Here is a 23,635-nt window from a genome sequence, read left to right on the forward strand (position 1 = left end):
GCTCCAACAAAATGTATATGTTCGCCATTAAATGTGTTTCGCTTTATTGCAATAGAATAAAATCAGTGGTCTTAATGAAACATGTACACCATTTGGCTTATTTTCTCCATCTGAAAGCAGTTCATCACACAAGATGTTGATATTAGAACACAATTTTTGCTCACCACGCTTAGAAATAAAGAAGTCCTTACATTTTTTCTCGACTTATGTCTTTACTTACCCTTGAGATCTCAAAATTTGTCAGGGAAAACCATGGCATCTGCTCCTGGGTACACCTTACAATTCAGAATTTGATTTCAGAATCTCTGTCTGGCCATGATGTAATCTAACTGAAATCTTCTCATGTCACACGTCCTTTTCCAAGCACCCCTCCCCCCCCCCCCCCCCCCTTCTGATTCCTGAACAGAGTATTCGCTATTACTAACTGAAACTTGTTACAGAACTCAATTAGTCTTTCTCCTCTCCCATTCCTTGTCTCAAGCCCATATTCTCCTGTAACCGTTGCTTCTACTTGTTCCCCTACAACTGCATTCCAGTCCCCCATGACTATTAAATTTTCATCTCCCTTTGTGTATTGTATTATCCTTTCAATATTCTCATACACTTTCTCTCTCTCTTCATCTTCAGCTTGCAACATCGGCATGTATATCTGAACTATCGTTTTTGGTGTTGGTTTGCTGTTGATTCTGATAAGAGTAACCCTATCGCTGCACTGTTCACTGTAACACTCTCTCCGCCTTATCTTCCTATTCACAACGAACCCCACTCCTGTTACACAATTTTCAGCTGCTGTCGATATTACTCTATACTCATCTGACCAGAAACCCTTGTATTTTTTTCCATTTCACTTCACTGACCCCTACTATATCTAGATTGAGCCTTTTTATGTCACTTTTAAAATTTTATAGCTCCCTTACCACATTAAAGCTTCTCACATTCCACTCCCCTACCTGTAGAATGTTATTCTTTGGTTGGTTATTCAATCCTTCTCTCATGGTTACCTCCTCTTTGGCAGTCCCCTCCCAGAGATACGAATGGGGGACAATTCCGGAATCTTATGCCAATGGAGACAATTGTCACTTTTTCAATTACAGGCCACATGTCCTTTGGATACACATTGTGTCTTTAATTCAGTGGTTTCCATTGCCTTCTGCATCCTCATGCTGTTGATGATTGTTGATTCTTCTGATTTGAGGAGCAGTTCCCCACCCGAAGGGCAAGAGTGTGCCCTAAACATCTGTCCGTTCCTCGCCCTCTTTGACAAGGCTGTGGCAGAATGAGGGTGAATTCTTATGCTGGAAGTCTCCGACTGCCAATGCTGAGTATTAGAAACCAGATTAAATGCCTTTGCATGTTACATATTCATTTGCATATTTGCCTGTTTTTCTCCAGTTATTGTATAATTTAACTAAAAGCTACTGACAGTGCATGTTTTCGCTTCATGTTTACAACAATTTAAAAATTTAGATGGACGGTCTTTAGCTCAATCCAGTTTTGATGTCTCACAGATTGATCGCGACCAAGAACTGAATGGTTAACTGAGAGGCCACAGCGTAGCGAAATCATTACACAGGCCAACATTATTTTTGAGAATACCAGATAAAAAATATATAATGTGTAATCTGCAGTATTAATTAAAAATTGTTATCTGTTCAAAGTAAACCATATTTTGCTATTTTAAACTCAAAAGGCATTTGGATGGATAGTAGTAGGCTTAATGAGGCTAAAGCAGCCTCATTTTTTAAAACTCCAACCTAGCCTACTAATATTAGTGTGTTTTAAATATTTGTACTTACATTGCTTCTAGTGCAGTGAACATAGAATGAGATTCTCTTTGGAGTTAAGGGTGAACTTGATTTAAATGATCCTACTGAGCTTGGCCCTGACATGTTAAAATCTTCCATTTCAGCCAACATCAGTTTGGAAGTGCTGTTTCTCTGAATAGGTTTTTCAGCCCCTGTACCTAACCTACACACTTTTTCAAATACAGAGGGCTCTCAAAACACTTTCGTCATATGCTTTCCCATTTTGTTGGAATGTGAATGTTTGCATTCCTTAAAGCAATAATTTCAGGATACTCCTTTCCCTTTTAAACTGAAAAAACTTCCAACAGGTCCTTTGTTTCTTAACTATATTGCAATTGGTCAATAGCCTATTGTCTACAACACTTTAAATAGCTCAGACAAGGTTATGTTGCTGCTCACTCAACCACAGACTTGAACAACTGTTGGACAGTCGGACCAGTGTTGCCAACTCGTGTCTGAGCATCCTGAGTTAGGTTTCCTGTAATTTCTCTAAATCACATCAGGCAAAAGCCAGAATGGTTCCTTTGAAAGGGCATGATCAACTTCCTTCCCCAGCCTTTTCAAATCCAATGGGACTGATGACCTAACTGTTTGTTCCCCTCCCCTGACCCAACCAACCAGTGTTGCCAATTTCAATTAACTAATTAACACACAGAATTGCATGAATTATGTGTAATTACTCAAAATCCCATCTATTATTTGCAGTTACAGCAATAGCACTGTTTATTTGTAGTAATTGGAATTAGAGTAAAAAAGTTTATCCATGATGATTTTAACTGGGGATGTTTCGTGTGCTGATTCAGATTCCATGAATCACAGATTCTCTGGGAATCGACTACTATCGGAATTGAACAATACCAGCATCTTGGGCATCGATTCTTTGTTGTTACATCTTTTTTTGTTCTCATTTTATCTTCACAGCAATGCAGTCATACAAAAGTATGTAAAGAAAGGGCAAAATAGAAAACTACAGTCTCTCATTTGTCGCTTCAGCTGATGATAAAACCTTTCTTTTGCGAAAACAGTTCAACATTTAAAAATGTGTTAATCATCAAGAAACACATGCCAGGTGTTTGATAGGCCTACATTCAGTAATAATTTTATCAATACTGATTCTTCAATAATATTTAGAGACTTGACAAGGACCATAAAGTGTTACATTATCAAGTGATGACATAAGGACACTGTTTCTATACCAGCTTACCAGTAAGTGTGTGTGTGTGTGTGTGTGTGTGTGTGTGTGTGTGTGTGTGTGTGTGTGTGTGTGAGAGAGAGAGAGAGAGAGATGAGAGAGAGAGAGAGAGAGAGAGAGAGAAGCAGCGTGTCACCAGCATGTGTTCTTCGTTGGAACTATAGTTAAAAAATTACTGCTGGTCTCTTCTCTCTATCTGTTCTTAAGTAATTTCTTTGTATTAATGGCAATGAATGATATATCTACGTTTAAGTGTGAGCATTTACTAATTTTTAATAACAGGGTTATCATCTCATTCCTTACTTTAATTGGTAAATTGCACATTCTAGCAGTAAAAACTTTAAAAAGTACTTTCGTCATAAATTACCAGATTTTGGTCATTTAACAGTGCTTTGGGCAAATTACTGTGGAAATGTCCATTTATAAATATCCATTCCACTGGGCATTTGCCTGGCCATCATTGCTATGCACATTGTGCACTACAGTTGGTTTAATGTGCAATTCACACTATAGCCATCGTATTTCAATTCATCTGTCATTTGTAGCCTAACCCATTTACAGTATGACACTAACAGTGGCCTCAGTGTGAAATGTATATATCTAAAAACAAAGATGATGTGACTTACCAAACAAAATCGCTGGCAGGTCGATAGGCACACAAACATACATACACACCAAATTGTAGCTTTTGCAACCAACGGTTGCTTCTTCAGGAAAGAGAGAAAGACGAAAGTTTTAAGGGAGAGGGTAAGGAGTCATTCCAATCCCGGGAGCAGAAAGACTTACCTTAGGGGGTAAAAAAGACAGGTGTACACACACACACACACACACACACACACACACACACACACACACACACACACACACACACACACACACACACACACACGGCAAAGAGTTCGGGCAGAGATGTCAGTCGAGGCGGAAGTACAGAGGCAAAGAAGTTGTTGAAAGACAGGTGAGGTATGAGTGGCGGCAACTTGAAATTAGCGGAGGCAGCGAGGCCCTGGACGTGCGGGTGTATGGAGCACTTCCTTTCACGCCGATCACCCACCACCCTACGTAAAACCTCTTTCCTCATTACCTTAGCCAGCTTCATCCTGACCCACAACTTCTTCACTTTCGAAGGCCAGACATACCAACAATTAAAGGAAACAGCCATGGGTACCAGGATGGCCCCCTCGTACGCCAACCTATTCATTGGTCGCTTAGAGGCGGCCTTCTTGGTTACCCAGGCCTGCCAACCCAAAGTTTCGTACAGATTTATTGATGACATCTTCATGATCTGGACTCTCAGTGAAGAACAACTCCAGAATTTCCTCTCCAACCTCAACTCCTTTGGTTCCATCAGATTCACCTGGTCCTACTCCAAAATCCATGCCACTTTCCTTGACGTTGACCTCCATCTGTCCAATGGCCAGCTTCACACGTCCGTCCACATCAAACCCACCAACAAGCAACAGTACCTCCATTATGACAGCTGCCACCCATTCCACATCAAACGGTCCCTTCCCTACAGCCTAGGTCTTCGTGGCAAACGAATCTGCTCCAGTCCGGAATCCTTGAACCAATTACAACAACAACCTGAAAACAGCTTTTGCATCCCGCAACTACCCTCCCGACCTGGTACAGAAGCAAATAACCAGAGCCACTTCCTCATCCCCTCGAACCCAGAACGTCTCACAGAAGAACCACAAAAGTGCCCCACTTGTGACAGGATACTTTCAGGGACTGGATCAGACTCTGAATGTGGCTCTCCAGCAGGGATGACTTCCTCAAATCCTGCCCTGAAATGAGATCCATACTTCATGAAATCCTCCCCACTCCACCAGAGTGTCTTTCCGCCGTCCACCTAACCTTCATAACATCTTAGTTCATCCCTATGAAATCCCCAAACCACCTTCCCTACCCTCTGGCTCCTACCTTTGTAACTGCCCCCGGTGTAAAACCTGTCCCATGCACCCTCCCATCACCACCTACTCCAGTCCTGTAACCAGGAAGGTGTACACGATCAAAGGCAGAGCCACGTGTCAAAGCACCCATGTGATTTACCAACTGACCTGCCTACACTGTGAAGCCTTCTGTGTGCGAATGACTAGCAACAAACTGTCTATTCGCATGAATGGACACAGGCAGACAGTGTTTGTTGGTAATGAGGATCACCCTGTGGCTAAACATGCGTTGGTGCACAGCCAGCACATCTTGGCACAGTGTTGCACCGTCTGAGTTATCTGGATACTTCCCACTAACACCAACCTGTCAGAACTCCGGAGATGGGAACTTGCCCTTCAGTATATCCTCTCTTCTCATTATCCGCCAGGCCTCAACCTCCGCTAATTTCAAGTTGCCGCCGCTCATGCCTCACCTGTCTTTCAACAACTTCTTTGCCTCTGTACTTCCGCCTCGACTGACATCTCTGCCTGAACTCTTTGCCTTTACAAATGTCTGCTTGAGGGGGGGGGGGGGGAGAGAGAGAGAGAGAGAGAGAGAGAGAGAGAGAGAGAGTGTGTGTGTGTGTGTGTGTGTGTAACGGTTGCGAAAGCTAGAGTTTGGTGTGTGTGTTTGTTTGTGTGTCCATCGACCTGCCCGCGCTTTTGTTTAGTAAGTCACATCATCTTTGTTTTTAAATATATTTTTCCCACGTGGAATGTTTGCATATATTAAAAACAAAGATTCCAAGACTTAGCGCCGGTAGACAGGTACAATAAAATAACACACAAACACACACAAAAAATTTCGAACTTTCGCAACCAGTGGTTGCTTCGTCAGGAAAGAGGGAAGGAGAAGGAAAGATGAAAGGATGTGGGTTTTAAGGGAGAGGGTAAGGAGCTATTCCAATCCCGGGAGCAGAAAGACTTACCTTAGGGGGGAAAAAAGGATAGGTATATACTCACACACGCACACACATCCATATGTATGGATGGATGGATATGTGTGTGTGTGTCGTTAAAACTCACATCATTTCTTTTTTTTCTCTCATTCCCTGTTTCCTGACAAAGCAACCGTGGGTTGTGAAAGCTTGAAATTTTGTGTGTTTTTTATTGTGCCTATCTACCGGCCGCTTTCCCGCTTGGTAAGTCTTGGAATCCTTGTTTTTAATATATTTTTCCCATGTGGAATGTTTCTTTCTATTTTATATATATATTACTACTTCATCCATAATGTTCTCGTCTTCAACAATATTTCCATTCACTTTTGACATTCTGAGCAGAGCTTCTTTATTTTGCAGTGTTTCAAAACTAGATCTTAAATTATAATCATCCTTTACATAATAAAATTTGTTTATTTCTCTCCCTCCCTCCCTCCCTCCCTCCCTCCCTCCCTCCCTCCCTCCCTCCCTCCCTCCCTCCCTCCCTCCCTCCCTCCCTCCCTCCCTCCCTCCCTCCCTCCCTCCCTCCCTCCCTCCCTCCCTCCCTCCCTCCCTCCCTCCCTCCCTCCCTCCCTCCCTCCCTCCCTCCCTCCCTCCCTCCCTCCCTCCCTCCCTCCCTCCCTCCCTCCCTCCCTCCCTCCCTCCCTCCCTCCCTCCCTCCCTCCCTCCCTCCCTCCCTCCCTCCCTCCCTCCCTCCCTCCCTCCCTCCCTCCCTCCCTCCCTCCCTCCCTCCCTCCCTCCCTCCCTCCCTCCCTCCCTCCCTCCCTCCTCCCTCCCTCCCTCCCTCCCTCCCTCCCTCCCTCCCTCCCTCCCTCCCTCCCTCCCTCCTCCTCCCTCCCTCCCTCCCTCCCTCCCTCCCTCCCTCCCTCCCTCCCTCCCTCCCTCCCTCCCTCCCTCCCTCCCTCCCTCCCTCCCTCCCTCCCTCCCTCCCTCCCTCCCTCCCTCCCTCCCTCCCTCCCTCCCTCCCTCCCTCCCTCCCTCCCTCCCTCCCTCCCTCCCTCCCTCCCTCCCTCCCTCCCATCCCTCCCTCCCTCGACACTCACCTGCCTGTGCCAGAGTGAGACTTTGGCTATGTTGGCAATTATAACTATCTAAAACAATGAGGAGAATTTTTTATTCACAAATGAATTTTGGCTATAATAAAATTTGGTTCTGTGGACACTATGTGAATAATTATAGTTGCCATTTTATTTTTAGTGTTACAATTTAACATCACTAAAATAATGCGAGCTAAATTATCTCTAGTTTGCAGGCACAATCGGAATCATTCGACACCATCACAACTACAAGGCTTGAATCAGGTGAAATGAGACAGGCAGAGAATCTTGATAAAATTGAAAAACATCTGAACTCAGAATTACAGAAACACAGGAAGGCACTGGTAATATATTCTGAAAATACTTCATTAGTTATTTCAATCTGCACTGAGTTATTTATAGATAAGGATAATATGGTGTAGAATGCAGAGTAAAAGTCGAGTAGAAGCAATTTCATTAAGCAGTCAGTTGACAAAGAGGATTTCAATTCTGTCCAGTAATTATAATTCACTAACAATGATCAATTTTGTATATACCTAAAGTATTTGAGAGGGCCACGCACAGATTAACAATTTGGTAGTATAATGGTGCTCAGTTCCTATTTGAGCTAGAAATGTAGGGTGAAAATTTGCAAAATACACACTATACAAAAAGACTGTTGAAACATTAGCTTTCAGTAAACAACACCTTTGTCCAAAAAAAAAAAAAAAAAAAAAAAAAACAACACTTGCGTGCGTGTGTTGTCTTGTGGCTTTCTGCGACTCAGCATCTTCACTATGGGATGATGAATAGCAACTGTCCATTTCATTACATTGTTTGATTTCCATCCTGAATTTCCCATTGTTTGATTTCACCCATAATGATTCTTTAGATGTGTCCAATTGTTATTATATCTTATCATATTTCCCAACAGACTTTTTTATTCCTTGACCAAACCAAATATTTATTGATTGTGTAACTGCTCTGAAGCAAGAGGAGTTACAATAGTAGTCCAAATAGTAACACTTTCCAGCACTGTCTGCCATTCTCCTTTACTTGTTGTTATCTACATTAGGAACAGCACTCAACTTGAATACTGCTATCATTATTCATTTATTAACCTAGTAAATAAACAGAACCACTAGTAAATAAGAGAGGTTCAAATTGTTGTCTGTCTTTGGAGTCAGTCAGAAAATGGACAGTATTCTACTTGTGTAGAAACTATCAATTGCACCTCCTTCCTCAACAAGCTACTTCCTAACAACTATCCACTTTTCACAGCAAGAATGTCCGTATATATACTTGCATTTAAGTGTAGGTCTTCCTTCCTTTCTGCACCTACCCTATGCATTACGCAGTATATGTGTAAGGGTACATCGTCTTGCTCACTGTTATCCCACCTCTTTCCTTTTATATTATGACTTAATTTACTCCTACATTATTGAAGATCTATACCTGATTATTAAATTCCTCACATGCTCCCTCTTAAGACATCAGATTCCACATAAGTAGTGATGGATGGTTTGCCGTCAAATGTGAGGCTCTGCTGTGGCCTCGTGACATTCGGTGTTTCATACTTCTCTTCTTTTCACAACCATTAACAAAGCATATTTTTGCCAATTTCAAGCATATTGTGTTGCTATGGTTCTTAATGACCATGTGGATCTCACCTCGATGTAAGCAGGTCATTCATCTCTTTAAATTTGATGCTTTTCACCCATCCTCTCTCTGCCACTCTTCAGCATGATAGTGCTAACATGCATCATCCATGTAGTTAGATTTGGACCAGGGGAAAAATTACTTGTAATGTACACTTTCTATGGTTTCATAGTCACATTAAACATCCATATCTTAAAACCCATTTGCCCAAATACTGATTGCAGATGTTAACATTCTGCAGACTATGTATGCTAAGATTGATAATTATAAGAATGTCTGTGAGGAAAGGGCAGTCTGTCAGGTGTAAGTGGAATCTTATATCCTCATTATATTGCAATGAAGTGTTATTCAGAAAGTTATTACCTGCAAGTATTACACAGTTAAGTCCTTAGTAAGAAGTATGGTAACATCCTGTATTTGCATATATCTTTCATATAGGTATGATTACCTTAAAACAGAAACGAAATAATTTTGTTGTTGAGCTTACTCCGAAATTTTCCATTGTTGCAAGGGAACTGCAACAGCATTGCAAACTGTGCAAGTGTTATTACACATGCATCAGTATGTATAATTTCTTCACCTGACAAATATCTGTTGGTATATTTTAAGCTCAAATTCAGCTGACTGCCAATGTAATACATGTATGTACAGGGTAATCAGTTGTTAATACAACTGCTTTCGTGGCATGCGATTGACTAGTGAGGCCAACTGCTGTGCCCGTGGTGCGGGTGACTGGAGCTCCGCACTAAAAATAATATGATCTGTTGCGTAAGTTACTTCTAATGTATGTAACAAAAACACAAACAGGAAAGGTAAATTACTTAAGTATATTAAGCGGGGAGATGCTGGAACTGCCTCCAGAATTTGTCGCCTGCTTAGATTATTACTTTTTACACTCTGTAGTTGCCTCTGAAAAGCAGCAATTTCTTCAGAAACGTTAGTTTTAAATTTATTTTAAGTGCGTGGATCTGATTTGTGCATTTCCTCTTTTAATGCCCGCGCAGAGATAAAAATTGCAGGGACATCGAAGAGGCCTAGTTGTTAGTAATAACTCTACCATAAAACATCTCATGAATTTCCTGTAATGAGACATTGGCTATATTTGTTGTCACAGAATCCTTCTGAAAGATCATGAAAGTTCATTCCCTCTGTTAATTTGACAAAATAAGGCCCCAAAGTGTTCATTTTCCTGGAAAAAGGGGACTATTATTCTCTCACCGGTAATAGTGCACCACACGTACATTTTTTTGGCTGTGCAATGGTTTCTTGTGTATTACGTCAGGCTTTCCAGAACTCCAGAAACGGTTATTTTGTGAATTAACATTTCCACTTGGAGTGAACTAAGATTTATCCAAAAAGAAAGTTAGGTGAGGGTCAATTTCTCCGTCATGAGCACTATTCAAGATTCATTCACCATTCCATAACCTTTTTGCATGGTCATCCAGTTTATGTTTTTGCACTGCTGTTATTTTATAGGACTACAACTTAGCCATTGGAAATTCCCATTTGGTGACAAAAATGTCGAACTGATTTTCTATCAAGCCTTTCAGAGAATGGCCAATGTTATCCCAAGTTTCTTGTGTGGGTACTGTATGTGGTTGTGTTTCCTGTCAAGAAAATTCCAATTCCACAAAATTTATTTATTAATGGGTGAATCATACGATCAGGAACTTGAAAGTCAGGAAATTGCTCTTGAAGTAATCTCCTTACTGCATATATTGATTCTGTATGTAGGTATGTATATATGTATGAATTCTACATGAACACTCTTTGGTGAACAGAATAAGTGTATTTAGTAATTCACTTGATAAACTTTTACTCGCTGCACTGTATCGCATCACCTAACAAACACATAGTACCTACGCAACAGTTCTACATAAAGGCCTCACAGTGAATGGGAAATTTACTCCCCACCAGCGCCACTGCTGGCTAGCTGCCAATGGGGCAAAATGTCCCTGAAAGTGGGTGCATGAAAGATTGATCACCCTGTATAATAGAAGTACCTCAAACAGTTAATGTTATTTATAACTATTTATTCTCAACATGCATAGTGCTAATATATTATAAGAAATAAAGTTCTGTTCATAACTTCATCAGTTATCATTACAGGCTGTTCGATTCATGATCACTAGTCCAACGCAAAATGTGACAGTGTCATTGATATTTAATATGTATATTGATATATGTGCAGTATGTTATCATCATTTCCAAGAGAGAGCACAACAGCTTTGCGTACTGGAGTGTTAACGAGTGTCCATTTATTTAACCATTTTAGTTAAGGTAGTGAAAGAAAGTATAATTTAAAGAAGATAGAGTAGCAGGAGTAACGTAAAGAACCTTTAAGGCCTTATACTTACTACCCAAAAAACATTCACATTTATTGTGAGCTCATCTGAGGTCTCGATGTTAAGTTACATACCTTTTTATCATGTGGTATATAACCCCTTTTCTTTACCATTTCGTGAGTCTATAAGAACTACTGCTTTTGCATGTGGGACACTCGTTACCTTCTATAGACTTCCATATTGGTGAAAGTAGTTCTTGATCTCTTTCATTATATTGGAACTAGAATGGTAAGCTTTGATGAAGATAGTATCATCCACTCGGAAAATGGGTGCAGCAGCATTACATCCTAAATTGTGATTGTTCCTTCAACTCATTTTGCGTACACACTCACACACACACACACACACACACACATACACACACACACACACACACACACACACACACACACACACACACACACACACACACAGTCTTTGTCTCTTAACTCTGCTATAAGCCAGTTTATTAATTTTAGTAAAGGTTCTCCAACATTTTCCCATGCCATAAACTCTTTAAAACTGTTACTGACATTGTTTTCCATTATCAGACAGCTATCTGTTTGGCATGCTTACATCCACAAAATATTCCCTTACACAGTTACAGTGGCAGTGTTTACCACTGTTAAAGAGCATAGTTTTACATATTTTGACCAACATTCAACTGCTAAATATACATGATACTCCACCTCTACCCTCACTAAAGCTCTGAATACATCTGTTGCTGTTAAATCATTTAAAGCTTTTGGTGTTACAGGACACCTTTGAGAACTCTCTTGACTATTATCTTCTTTAACCTTCTAACATAATTCACACATTCTTAAAACGCTTTTTACTTCTCTACTTAAATTCTTAAAGTTATAAAATTTTATCATACATTTAATGTTTTCGTATATTGAAATATCAATAGCCCTCATGTAAAAACAGTCACATCCTGTGACACTATTCTGGGACTTCCAGTGAGATGACTCCTTGTTCACGATCTGAAACAAAGTATAACCAACTCTTCTTATGTCTCCAATAATATATCTTATTCATAGAAACTGATAATACCTCCAGAATATTTACCAGCACTCACTCCTTGTTTTATATTTCTAGACAGTACCCTCATTTTATTATTAGAATAACTGACAATCATGGGAGTGTGTGTGTGGGTGTCTGTGATTGTGAGCTTGAATGTGTGTACTTTTACTAGAAAAAGCCATTGTGAGTACTGTCTCCTGTTACATGTTTCTGTGCTCCACACATCAGTTGTCTATATACTGAGGTGACAAAAACCATGGGTTACCTTCTAATATCGTGTCTGACCTCCTTTTGCATGGCGTAGTGCAGCGACTTGACATTGCATTGACTCAAAAAGTCTTTGGAACTCCCTTGCAGAAACATTGAGCCATACTGCCTCTATAGCTGACCATAATAAATTGTGAAGATGTTGCCAGTGCAGGATTTTGTGCACAAAGTGACCTCTCTGTTGTGTCCCAGAAATGTTCAATGGAATTAATGTCTGTTGACCTGGGTGGCCAAATGATTTGCTAGAATTTTCCAGAATATTCTTCAAACAAATTGCAAACAATTGTTGCCCACTAACATGGCGCAGTGTCATCCATAGAAATGTCGTCATTATCTTGGAACAAGAAGTCCATCAACATTTGCAAATGTTTTCCAAGAAGCTGGACATAGCCAGGACCCAGTCCATTCCATGTAATCATAGCCCACACCACTATGGAGCCACCACCAGCTTGCATAGTGCCTTGTTGACAATTTGGGTTCATGGCTTTTCTGGGTCTGCACCACACTCAGAGACTACCATCAGCTCTTACCAACTGAAGTCAGGACTTGTCTGAACAAGCCACAGTTTTCCAGTTGTCTAGGGTCTGACCATTGTGGTCACAAGCCCAGGAAAGGTACTGCAGGTGATGTGCTGTCAGCAAAGGCATTCGTGTTGGTCATCTGCTGCCATAGCCCATTAGCACCAAATTTCACCAGTCTGCCCTAATTGATACATTCATTGTACATCCCACATTGATTTGTGCAGTTATTTCCTCAGTGTTGCTTGTCTGTTAGCACTGACAGCGCTGATAACCTCGCTGTTGGGTACCCATAAGATCCCAAAGCACACACACTGTTAGCATTGACAATTATGCAAACACCACTGGACTTGGTCAGAAAACGAAGAGTGTTGGCCAGTGCATTGTCCGTGGTGAGAGGAAATGCCTGAAATTTGATATTCTCGGCATGTTGACACTGTGGATCTTGGAGTATTGAATTCTCTAATGATTTCCAAAATGGAATGTCTTAGGCATCTATCTCCAACTACCATTCTGTGTTCCAAGTCAGTTAATTCCTGCTGTGAAGCCATAATCATGCCGACAACCTTTTCAGGTCAATCACCTGAGAAATGACAGCTCCACCAATGTTCTCTTGTACCTGTGTATGTGATACTACCTCAGTCTGTACATGAGCACATGGCTGTCCCATGACTTTTGTCACCTCAGCATTGGTGAGTGGCTGCCTATCCTTATTTTGCATTTATTAGTGTAAGTAGTAGACAATAGGTTTAAATCTAGCTTCAGGGTCTACCATTCTGCTTTCCTTATTCATGCCTATATATAATTTAGAAAAAGCATCAAGCACTATGTTCAGTAAAACTTTAACATAATTTATTTCTATCTTAAATTCCTGTAGAAAGAAGACCTATCACATCAGACTCTTGTACAGTAGCCTATTTTCCACCAAGAATGCAAATGCTTGGTGATCTGTGTATATTATTATCTTTCAACTGCAGATTAAAGTTGGGAATTCTTGCAAACTCCAAACTGTAGACAATAATTCCTTTTCAATAGCTGTATAATTTAGTTCCAGTTTGCTAAGGCCTCTACTGGCAAAAGCTGTGTTCTTGTTCATGGCCCTTCTCTTTCAAATAATTCATAACCTAACTGATATTCTGATGCATCCATAGGTAAATTAAAGGCTTAATGCATCTTTTGGCACGTTAAAATCTTTGCATCGATAGGGCTTGCCATTTTCGCTGTGGTGTTATCCCAAATCCACTTAGACCTTAGTTTCAGTAGGTATAGTAGTCACAAATTGTTGATCGCTTCTTCACTTAAATAACGTGTATAGAAACTGGCTAAACCCAAAAACTAATGCAATTGTTTCTCATTCTATGGATAAGGGACTTTGTTTATTTCTTTGTTTCTTTCCAGATTGGGTTGAATCTCTTTTATACCCACCATATACTCCAGCAACTTTGAATTCGTGCCTTCCTGCCAGCTTTGTGTTATTTCTTTTCCTTGCAATCTTCTTAAAGCCTAATCAATAATACACAATTGATCCCTACAGGTCTTAGAAACTAGTAGTAAATCATCTGCATATATAATTAGTAGTTCTAGTAGTTCACTACCTAAAGACTTGTCCAGAGTGTGGATAAAAACATGCTGCAGGCATGTTCAACCCAATAGGTATTACTTTAAACTGACAATATTTCCCTTCAAATTGGAATACCGTGTAAGGTCTGGATTCTTCATGTGAGAATACTGGCCAGTAGCTGCTGGTTAAGCCCACTCAGCTAGAGAAATTTGACTCTTCAAATTTTGGTAATTCTTCTATACTGACGAGCTTATGCCACTTCACTTAAATATGATTATTATAGTCTGCTCGTCTGACACCACCCAAACACTTCTTGCAGATGTTTTCACCACTAATAACAACAAAGGATAATTTTATATGCTTGAGTTACCATTATTGATCATCATTTGTATCTCTTCTTGTATTGCAGATCAAAGAATTATGGATATTTGATATAGTGTACAAAAGAAAGGTTTTCGCTCTTTCACTTTAAACTTGCAGACATACTCATTAATAACACTTGATTTATCAGAAAGCCCCTTTATGTGTTAGCAATTTCGTCTTGTGCTCTTGTCAGTATGTTTGATTTTTGGGATTTTAATTTTATATGTATGAATAATTTCCCTGGTTGGGTTCTGATTCTCTACTTGGCTGTATCCACTAGATGCTCACATTTCACCATTTTAAATTCTTTTTTAAAAACTATTACGTGATTTTTAACTCTGTAGGTATTGTCTTCTCTTTTCTGTATTAGTCTATCCTCATTAAAATCTAGTGACACTTATTAACAAGTAGTCAGTTTTTTTTCTGTACACTGGTTTACTTTGGTTAGTTGCATGTTGCGAACAAGTGAGATTATTACTATACTAGAATTCAATTCTTATTAAATCAATAGTTTTGTTACTGTAACTCAATAGAATGCACAACATATCCATCTCTGCTACAACTATCGTAAAAATGTTCTGTAATTATTTCTGTTATCAAAAAAATGAAGTTAACGTACGCAATGCTTAAAGAACCTTTAACCTTGCAGTGGATTTTTCGTCAACATTAATTATTAATCAGTGCCACGGCTAACACGAGAGCATGAGACTATCATTATTAACCAGGAAATGATTTTTCTATAACTTCTACCAGCCCATAATTTTTGCTTAGTTAGATTTCCTTTTGAAACAGGAAAATATTTTAACTTTGACAATGTTAAAGTTTACAATATTAGCAGCCTGCATCTGCCTTTGAAACACAATGTAAAATCGGTTGCTTTTTACTCAATCTCGAACTGCTGAATATAAAATTATAGAAAATATATAAGAAATTGTAATCGCATAGTTATAAAGTGTGTTTTACAGGAAAGCATTTGACTAACGTTTAGAAATGTTCGGCAATATGCTGCCACCCACTTTCATTACATCATTGTTTGCCACTTTATTTTGGGAACATTTATCATTCACTTTGTCCACTCATTTGCACAATAGTTTGATTTACACTGTTTATGTTCTGTAACACTTAGTGAGGTGACCTCAATCTACTCCCAGGGTCATTATAGCTTTGCGGCTCCCCCATTTGGGCTCTGTGCAGACAGGAAACCTGGGAAAACTGCACCGGACCCATGGTCGTACCGCCTGCTTCGTAATTAAAAGCCGTCTGATCGTTTCATACAAATAAGTCTGATATATGTCAGATGTCACACCCCAAAAAAATTATTTGTTAAGAAATGTTGAAAATTTGGTCCTTTTGTCAAAATGCACCTTATACACTTTACTATATCAGTGATAACGTTTGAATTTGTGTTTTGTGCAACCTAAAGTTACTCATTAAATAGTTTTATAGTCACAAAATGCTGGCTTTAAGATTGTTCACTGTGAGTGTTCCATCATAATACACCATTCATTTCAATTTGTTTCACTAATGTGATTGAGATATATAACATACACTATAAATGTTCTGAATTTGCACATACCCATAAGAAAATGTCTTACACGTATTTACATGTTTAGAAGATTGTTTTTATGTTAGTTCATTGGAAACGTAGTTAAAATGCCGAGCTGAATGTCAACAATGGCGGATTCAACAGTCATCATGAAGTAATTGTTGCGTGGCGTCAGCTGAATTGCAGTGTGTGAATGCCCACTGGGGACGATGTCCTGTGCATCATAACAGCAGCGGCACAGTGGGGTGTGGCGCCTGCGCGGTTGCACCCCGAAAAGAAGCTGACATCTATAGCATCATTTTGCTGATGTTTCGCACGAACAGCAGACTGGTGGCACAGCATCCCAGCATGGCTCTCCGCATGGAACTCCATCAAATACATGAAACAAATATTCCGCAACAATGTACTGCCTTTATTAGTACATGTTATTAGGTGTAGAAGGAATGCACTTGGTTTATGGTGTTTATTGTTCAGTAAGCCTTCGTTTAGCTGGACTGCACAGTATGGTTTGGTGTGATAAAAGGTTTTCCATGGCTTCACAACTATATTGCCCCATGACACTACTGTGGAGTTCATCAAACGCGAGCTGTACTATACACTTCATTTATCCCCATGGTCGATGCGCTTCCGAAGCTTCCCTCAACATGCGGAGATGTTATGAATCACACACACTGCAAGTTATTCCATCAAGCAATGATTGATTAGATCGTCTGTGATCGGATCACTTTTTCTCCCTTTTTTATATACAGTAACTTTATTATCCGATGAGCACTACACTAAAACAGTTGTTCACTCAACACTTGGGTGATCCTGACGTATGTTGATGTAGTCTCAACAGTCATTTCCTGTCCCAGCTAGACAATATAATATCTTTCCTAAAGGTTTATGCCCACAGTTTACCCTTTGTAAATACATATCAACTGTTATTGCATAATCATTCTTATTCTTATTCATACATTGTGTCCACTGGATTACAATATTCATTATACCAATTTAGTACTGTTACAGCTGAAACATCACTGCAAATACAAAAAGGTGCTTGACTTTTGATAGATGGTTTACTTTTCTCCTTTTTGTGTAGCTTGCCCGGTTATCACCCTTTTAGTAAACAGATTTTATTATGTGCATGACTCCTGGACTTGGGCATGTTGCTCAATAAATTTCAGCTGTTGTTATAATTTCTCATGCATAATCTTTCCTATGGGACTACAGTGTAGCTTCAGTGTGGAGAGAGTTTGGTTGCTAACCCGGCTAGTCAATGGTACGTGTACCAATTACATGGGCTCCAATTGAAGCTTTATCACATACAGAGTGTATGTTGCTTAAAATGGGGTTTGTCTTTAATTAAATCGGATCCAGATTCAGATCACTACTGGTACTGTGTTCAGATCACTGCTGGTAACCATATGGCTATACGTCATTGTTGTGTGCTACATAGTCACTCGATTTATAGAGACTCCCTCAGGGTTCTTAATACTAACACAACTATATTTACTGTATTACTTCATGAAATTTCCATACTAGCTACACATGTCTACAATAATAAATAAATAGATTCAGTAAATTACTTAGTTTTTTTGCAAATGAAACATTGTGCATAGCTTGAAGAGCTGATTGTGGTTTACCTACAGTAATTGTCTGTAAGTAAATACTCAAATGACACATTATTGCACATTTTATTGATTTTAACTTCATGCAGTTATTAATTATTAAATGTTTCGCTGTCCTCAAAATAAATAAAAAAACATATAATTTCATTCTTATAATTAAACATACTTACATTCTAAACCACAATTGACTTGATACTACATCTACTATTGACAAGTCATTGTATAAACAATTTTGCATCTTTTCGTGGATACAATCCCTCTATTTTCAGTCAAACATTTTCCTAATTTCTTTAGCCACTACTTCCCTCCTCGACCAAGGGATGGAGTATGATGCATGGCAATACGTTCCATGGTGCATCACCTCAATGTGATAGTGGTACATCCTTATTATCCCTGGGCGATCGGAAAGGTCCCTCGCATAATCCGATAGCTGCATTAATTCCTGTTTATGTGCATTGCTCAGTCTCTTAGATTGCTGTACTTTAGTCCGGAATGCTTCTACATTTGTATCGAAATCTTCATTTTCAACATTAGGATAATAGAGATCTTTTACAGGTGAATAATCATCTAAATGTAGTACCCAAGGATTCCTATGTTTAATATTAGTTCTATTGCAATACAGCACAAGTACTTCCTTTGATTTCAATATAGGTAATACAACTCTCCTACCTTCATTTAGTATACTCAGTTTGTCCGAAGAAAGGTCTATTATTGCATCCCTTTCTCGTAGAAAATCCACACCTAGAATGCAGGCCACTTTTAATCCTTTCACAATGAAAAACGAGCACAGTATGGCTTCACCCTCCTTCCTTATCTCCACCCACTCTGTGCACTAATCGCTCCAGAAATCTTGGTTATCAACAGGGGAAGTCGCAGAGCGCTTTAAATAACTCAGTACTCATAACACTTACTGAAGCAACTGTCGATAATCATGTTCACCTTAATATCACTGATCTTAGTCCCTCTTATAGCCTGCACATTTTCATTATTTACTTTAGAGCACATGTGTGGTTCAGTAAGGAATTCTTTCTCCATACGAATGCCATCATTATATTGCCGTATATGAATTTCAGGTACATTGTTATCGTTCATGTTGCTCCTACTCCATTCCTCGGACAGTGACAGAGAGCGTATCGTGGCCGCGTCTAGTTTGTTGGATGGCTTGCCTGTGAGGTGCTTGGACGGTTTATGTAAGTGACTTCAATTGTATGCACATTCTGGTTGTGATTTCCATTGTTGTAATTGTTATGCCATTGACCTCTCGGATTTTTCCATCAATTGGTCCCTACCGGTCCGGAGTCATACCTGTCATTGAACCTACGCTTTTTATTGTTAGATGGCTGACCATAGTCATTCTGACTCCTACCATTATTGCCGTTATGTACGTACTTTTGTCGTTTGTTATTACCCCTGCCATTACCACGGTTGTGGTTTGGCGTACTATTGTTTCTATCATTCTTATATCCTGACCCATTATTACGGGAATAATCAAATGCTGCCTTAGGGTCTTCCTGTATCAAGTTTATGGAATCGAGAACCGATAGGAAGTGTTCCGTATTGTTCCCAGGTAAGTGTATCAGTTTTTCTTTGATATGGGTGGGCAGGTGAGATTTTAATAGCCTTAATACATTTCTGGATGAGATTGGTTCAACAGGAACGTGTCTTATTTATATATTTCTCTAAATACTGCCTCAGGTTCCCAAGACGGGCAAAGTACGGTTCCAGATTATACACTTCCTTTCTTAGTCATTCTTGTATGCACGGTGACCAGTACTTAGACAAGAATGCCTTCTCAAACTGATCATAATGCAGCTGCCGCCTACTTCCGTAGCCCACAGCACTGGATCGCCCTGAATGTACGACGTTACGTACTGGATCTTTTGTGCCTCATTCCACACACTAGGTTGGATATTTCTGAAGCTTTTTATAAATACTACGGGGTGTACTGATTTTCACTCAGTAGTGAAAGTTTGAAACTGCCTATTTTTAATTAAGCTCTTTTCAACCAATATTTTTGGATTGTACTTGTTTGCTCCTTGCATGTAGGATGTGTGCTCCGATCTGATACTACAGCTCTCCACATTATCGCCTAAAGATTCACTATTGTTGTGTCACGCAAAAGCCTGTGAATTTGCCAAAAACATTGGCTGTTGGCGACATCGCTTCATGTTCAGCAGCCTGCTGCTCAGTGCTAATCCTTTCTCTAAATCGGATATTCGCTTCTTGATACTTACTTGCCACTGCGGAATATCGTCATTGAGTATCTGTCTGATAGTTTGTATTTCATTTTGTACTTGACTACTTATTGTGGCATTGAGTGATTGAGTCTCTCTCTGCCATAGCTGTTTGAACCCTGGAATCGATCTTTTTGCCTATCTCACTATCTTTTGACTCTAACCAGGAGTTGAATTCAGTTTCGATCTTGGTAGTGTCTTCATTTAACCTCCGTTCTACCAGTTGTGTAGCATCTATTTTGAGCTTTTCTAGTCGGTTTGCCAGAACACCTATTTCATCTACTACATTGGTATTCGCCACTTACGGGTTGTTGACCTGTACGCTTAGCTCCTGCGTGGCCTTAGGTAGTGATTCGTAATTTTGCTTTATATAGGCAATCTCTTTCTGCATAATTTCTAGTGACTGCATAAGTTGCTGGTCACGTTCCATTCGGTGACGTTCATGTTCAGCTTGCTGGACAAGGAAGTTTTTAATTTCCTCGTCTCTTTCCTTTTGTTGTCGTGCAAATTTCGCCTGGTAGTCAAGCATGCGCTCTAATATTGCTTGCAGTGAATACCCACCAGACAGATTACCACTATCTGGTTCATGCCCTTTTGGTGGTGGTACACTTTCTTTAGCTGCCTCTACTTGAGCACTGGTAGGCGGTGGCACTACTTCTTGTGCTGCCGCCCCCGTATTTTCATACTGTATATCCTCAAAGAGGCTGCTTGGTGCTACTTAAAGCTCCTGCTCCTACATCGACATCACTAACTAATTGTTGTTATTCAGAATCCATATTGATAGTGCTTTGGCTATGCAATTTCACCATATCAGAAACCAATAACTAATATACTGTGCCTACAGTTTTGAAAATTGAAATTTGGACACACAATATGATAGTTTATCTACAATACACTACACAATGAAAATGATTAACTACGTTCAACCTTGTCCTGTTATATACACTATTAACAAATCATGTGCACACTACCAATACGAGATCACTTCACTGGAGTTGAGCTTCTACAAACAGGACAACTACAAGGTCTTACCTTGAACTGATTTGACTTGGGGTTCCACTGCCCCAGCTTATATATTTGTTATAGTTTCTTAGTAGTGCCAGGATCTTCTCGTGAAAAAGTTATTTACACTCATTAATACATGGCATAAATTATACAACACATACTTACATTTATCTCTGAATATATCCATACAATATGAAATCAAAGAAAATACATTAAATAGTTATTATCTCTCGTGGCCACTGCACGTTCTTGCTCCCACGCTTTTGAGCGACAGTTTCGCGCTCCACTATTTTTTCTGTACACTGATTTACTTTGGTTAGTTGTGTGTTGCGAACAAGTGAGGTTAATTATTATTGTACTGGAATTGGCGTCTTATTAAATGAATAGTTTTGTTACTGTAACTCAACAGAATGCACAACATATCCATATCTGCTACAACTATCATAAAAATGTTCTGAAATTATTTATGTTACAAAAATAATGATGTTACCATACGCAATGCTTAAAGAACCTCTAACCTTGCAGTGGATTTTTTGTCAGCATTAATTATTAATCAGTGCCATGGCTAACACTAGAGCATGAGACTATCATTATTTCCGAGAAAATGATTTTCTATAACTTTTACCAGTCCATAATTTGTGCTTAGCAAGTTTCCTTTTGAAACATGAAAGTATTTTAGCTTTGACACTGTTAAAGTTTACAACATTAGCAGCCTGCGTCTGCCTGTGAAACACAATGTAAAATCTGCTGCTTTGTACTCAAATCTCAAACTGCTGTAAGAAATAATTTTAAATTCACTTTTTACCTGACAGTTTATTGTGGTATGATTGCCCTTATCAGATTTGAATCTGCCGCGGCGGCAGCTCGTTCCGCCGTGTCGAAGCTCTGCACCACGAACACTTCTTAAAAAGCTGAAAATGTCTTAAATAAATGGGTACAATACCAGGCAAGCTTTCTAATAATAACATGTGAGTCCTCATTCAATAACTATATTAAAAACTAGAATAATAAAGTTCACACACCTTTCTTTATAATTTGTGACTAATGGCATCCTACTTATAACCTAGACAAATGAAAGCTACCAATGCGTTAAACAATAGCATCACAGGTTCCTCCTCTCTATGTGACTCCAAGAAGACGACAACGACATTATTGTTCTTACACTACTATTTATACAATGGCTGATTGTCATGAAATTCTTTTCTGTATCGGTTTCAGAACTCGCCAACACAGATATTATTTCATAAATCCAGTACTTAATCCTTTACAAATACAAAATATAACATGTTGTTGTTGTTGTGGTCTTCAGTCCTGAGACTGGTTTGATGCAGCTCTCCATGCTACTCTATCCTGTGCAAGCTTCTTCATCTCCCAGTACCTACTACAACCTACATCCTTCTGAATCTGCTTAGTGTACTCATCTCTCGGTCTCCCTCTACGATTTTTACCCTCCACACTGCCCTCCAATGCTAAATTTGTGATCCCTTGATGCCTCAAAACATGTCCTACCAACCGATCCCTTCTTCTAGTCAAGTTGTGCCACAAACTTCTCTTCTCCCCAATCCTATTCAATACCTCCTCATTAGTTACGTGATCTATCCACCTTATCTTCAGTATTCTTCTGTAGCACCACATTTCGAAAGCTTCTATTCTCTTCTTGTCCAAACTAGTTATCGTCCATGTTTCACTTCCATACATGGCTACACTCCAAACAAATATTTTCAGAAATGACTTCCTGACACTTAAATCTATATTCGATGTTAACAAATTTCTCTTCTTCAGAAACGCTTTCCTTGCCATTGCCAGTCTACATTTTATATCCTCTCTACTTCGACCATCATCAGTTATTTTACAGTTTACAGTTATATAACATAATTGTCTCTATTCTAGTAATTGCATAGTTATAAAGCATGTTTTACCAGGAAACGTTTTACAGTCTAAACCTAGAAGTTCATCTAAGTTGAGATACAGTATAATTAATAAAATCTTATAAAAGGTGAGGGCATGAATTGTTATTGATAATCTCATCTATTTGTTTTAGAGGCTTCTCTTTACTTTCTGTTGTACCTAAGGCATAAACCCTGCTCGCAGGGAGTGTTGAGCACACCTACCAAATACTGTGTTTTATTTGGCCTGTATTACTTCCAGTAGCCACTCATGTGCAGGCATCGAATGTGTGAGGGCTACCACTTTTTCTACCTATGGGCATATTATTCTGTTATAAAGTCGTGAAGCCTGGCCCCTACTCCAGAACGTGCAGAGTTTTCTGGGCTTCGATATACAAATTGATCCTCCCCAGCTCTATATAACCCCCATTTTCCTAATTAGAATTGTAAACGACCTTTTTATCCCTTCCATGATTAATCATTCTATTTTTATTATTTTATCTTCATATTTTACAGTATTTCGATTCAGTCTTACATTGGAAACAAGGAGGATACTTCCATTGTTATTCTCAGATTACGAGCTTTCCTCATGATTATAATCTCCTTTTTCTTTATTTAGTGTATCTTATACTTTTATGGAAGTCCAGAGTTCTTTTACACATAACTGCCCACGATAACATATTTCTTTTGTTACGTGTTAGGGTAGCCCATGGGACCAACACTGTCACCAAATGATTTTTGTCAGGGGAATTGTCCA

General features: G+C 39.4%; 1 protein-coding gene across 1 annotated transcript in view; it reads left to right on the plus strand.

The window, feature by feature from the left end:
- Positions 1-23,635, plus strand: part of LOC126284256 (uncharacterized) — a 92,042-nt gene that overhangs the window by 64,467 nt on the left and 3,940 nt on the right. Inside the window, exon 4 of the mRNA XM_049983057.1 lies at positions 7,112-7,247. Within this exon, the coding sequence (XP_049839014.1) occupies positions 7,112-7,247 (136 nt within the window). The remainder of the gene's footprint in view (positions 1-7,111; positions 7,248-23,635) is intronic.

This window comes from Schistocerca gregaria, chromosome 8 (genome assembly GCF_023897955.1).
Source record: "Schistocerca gregaria isolate iqSchGreg1 chromosome 8, iqSchGreg1.2, whole genome shotgun sequence".
NCBI classification, from domain to species: Eukaryota; Metazoa; Arthropoda; class Insecta; order Orthoptera; family Acrididae; genus Schistocerca; species Schistocerca gregaria.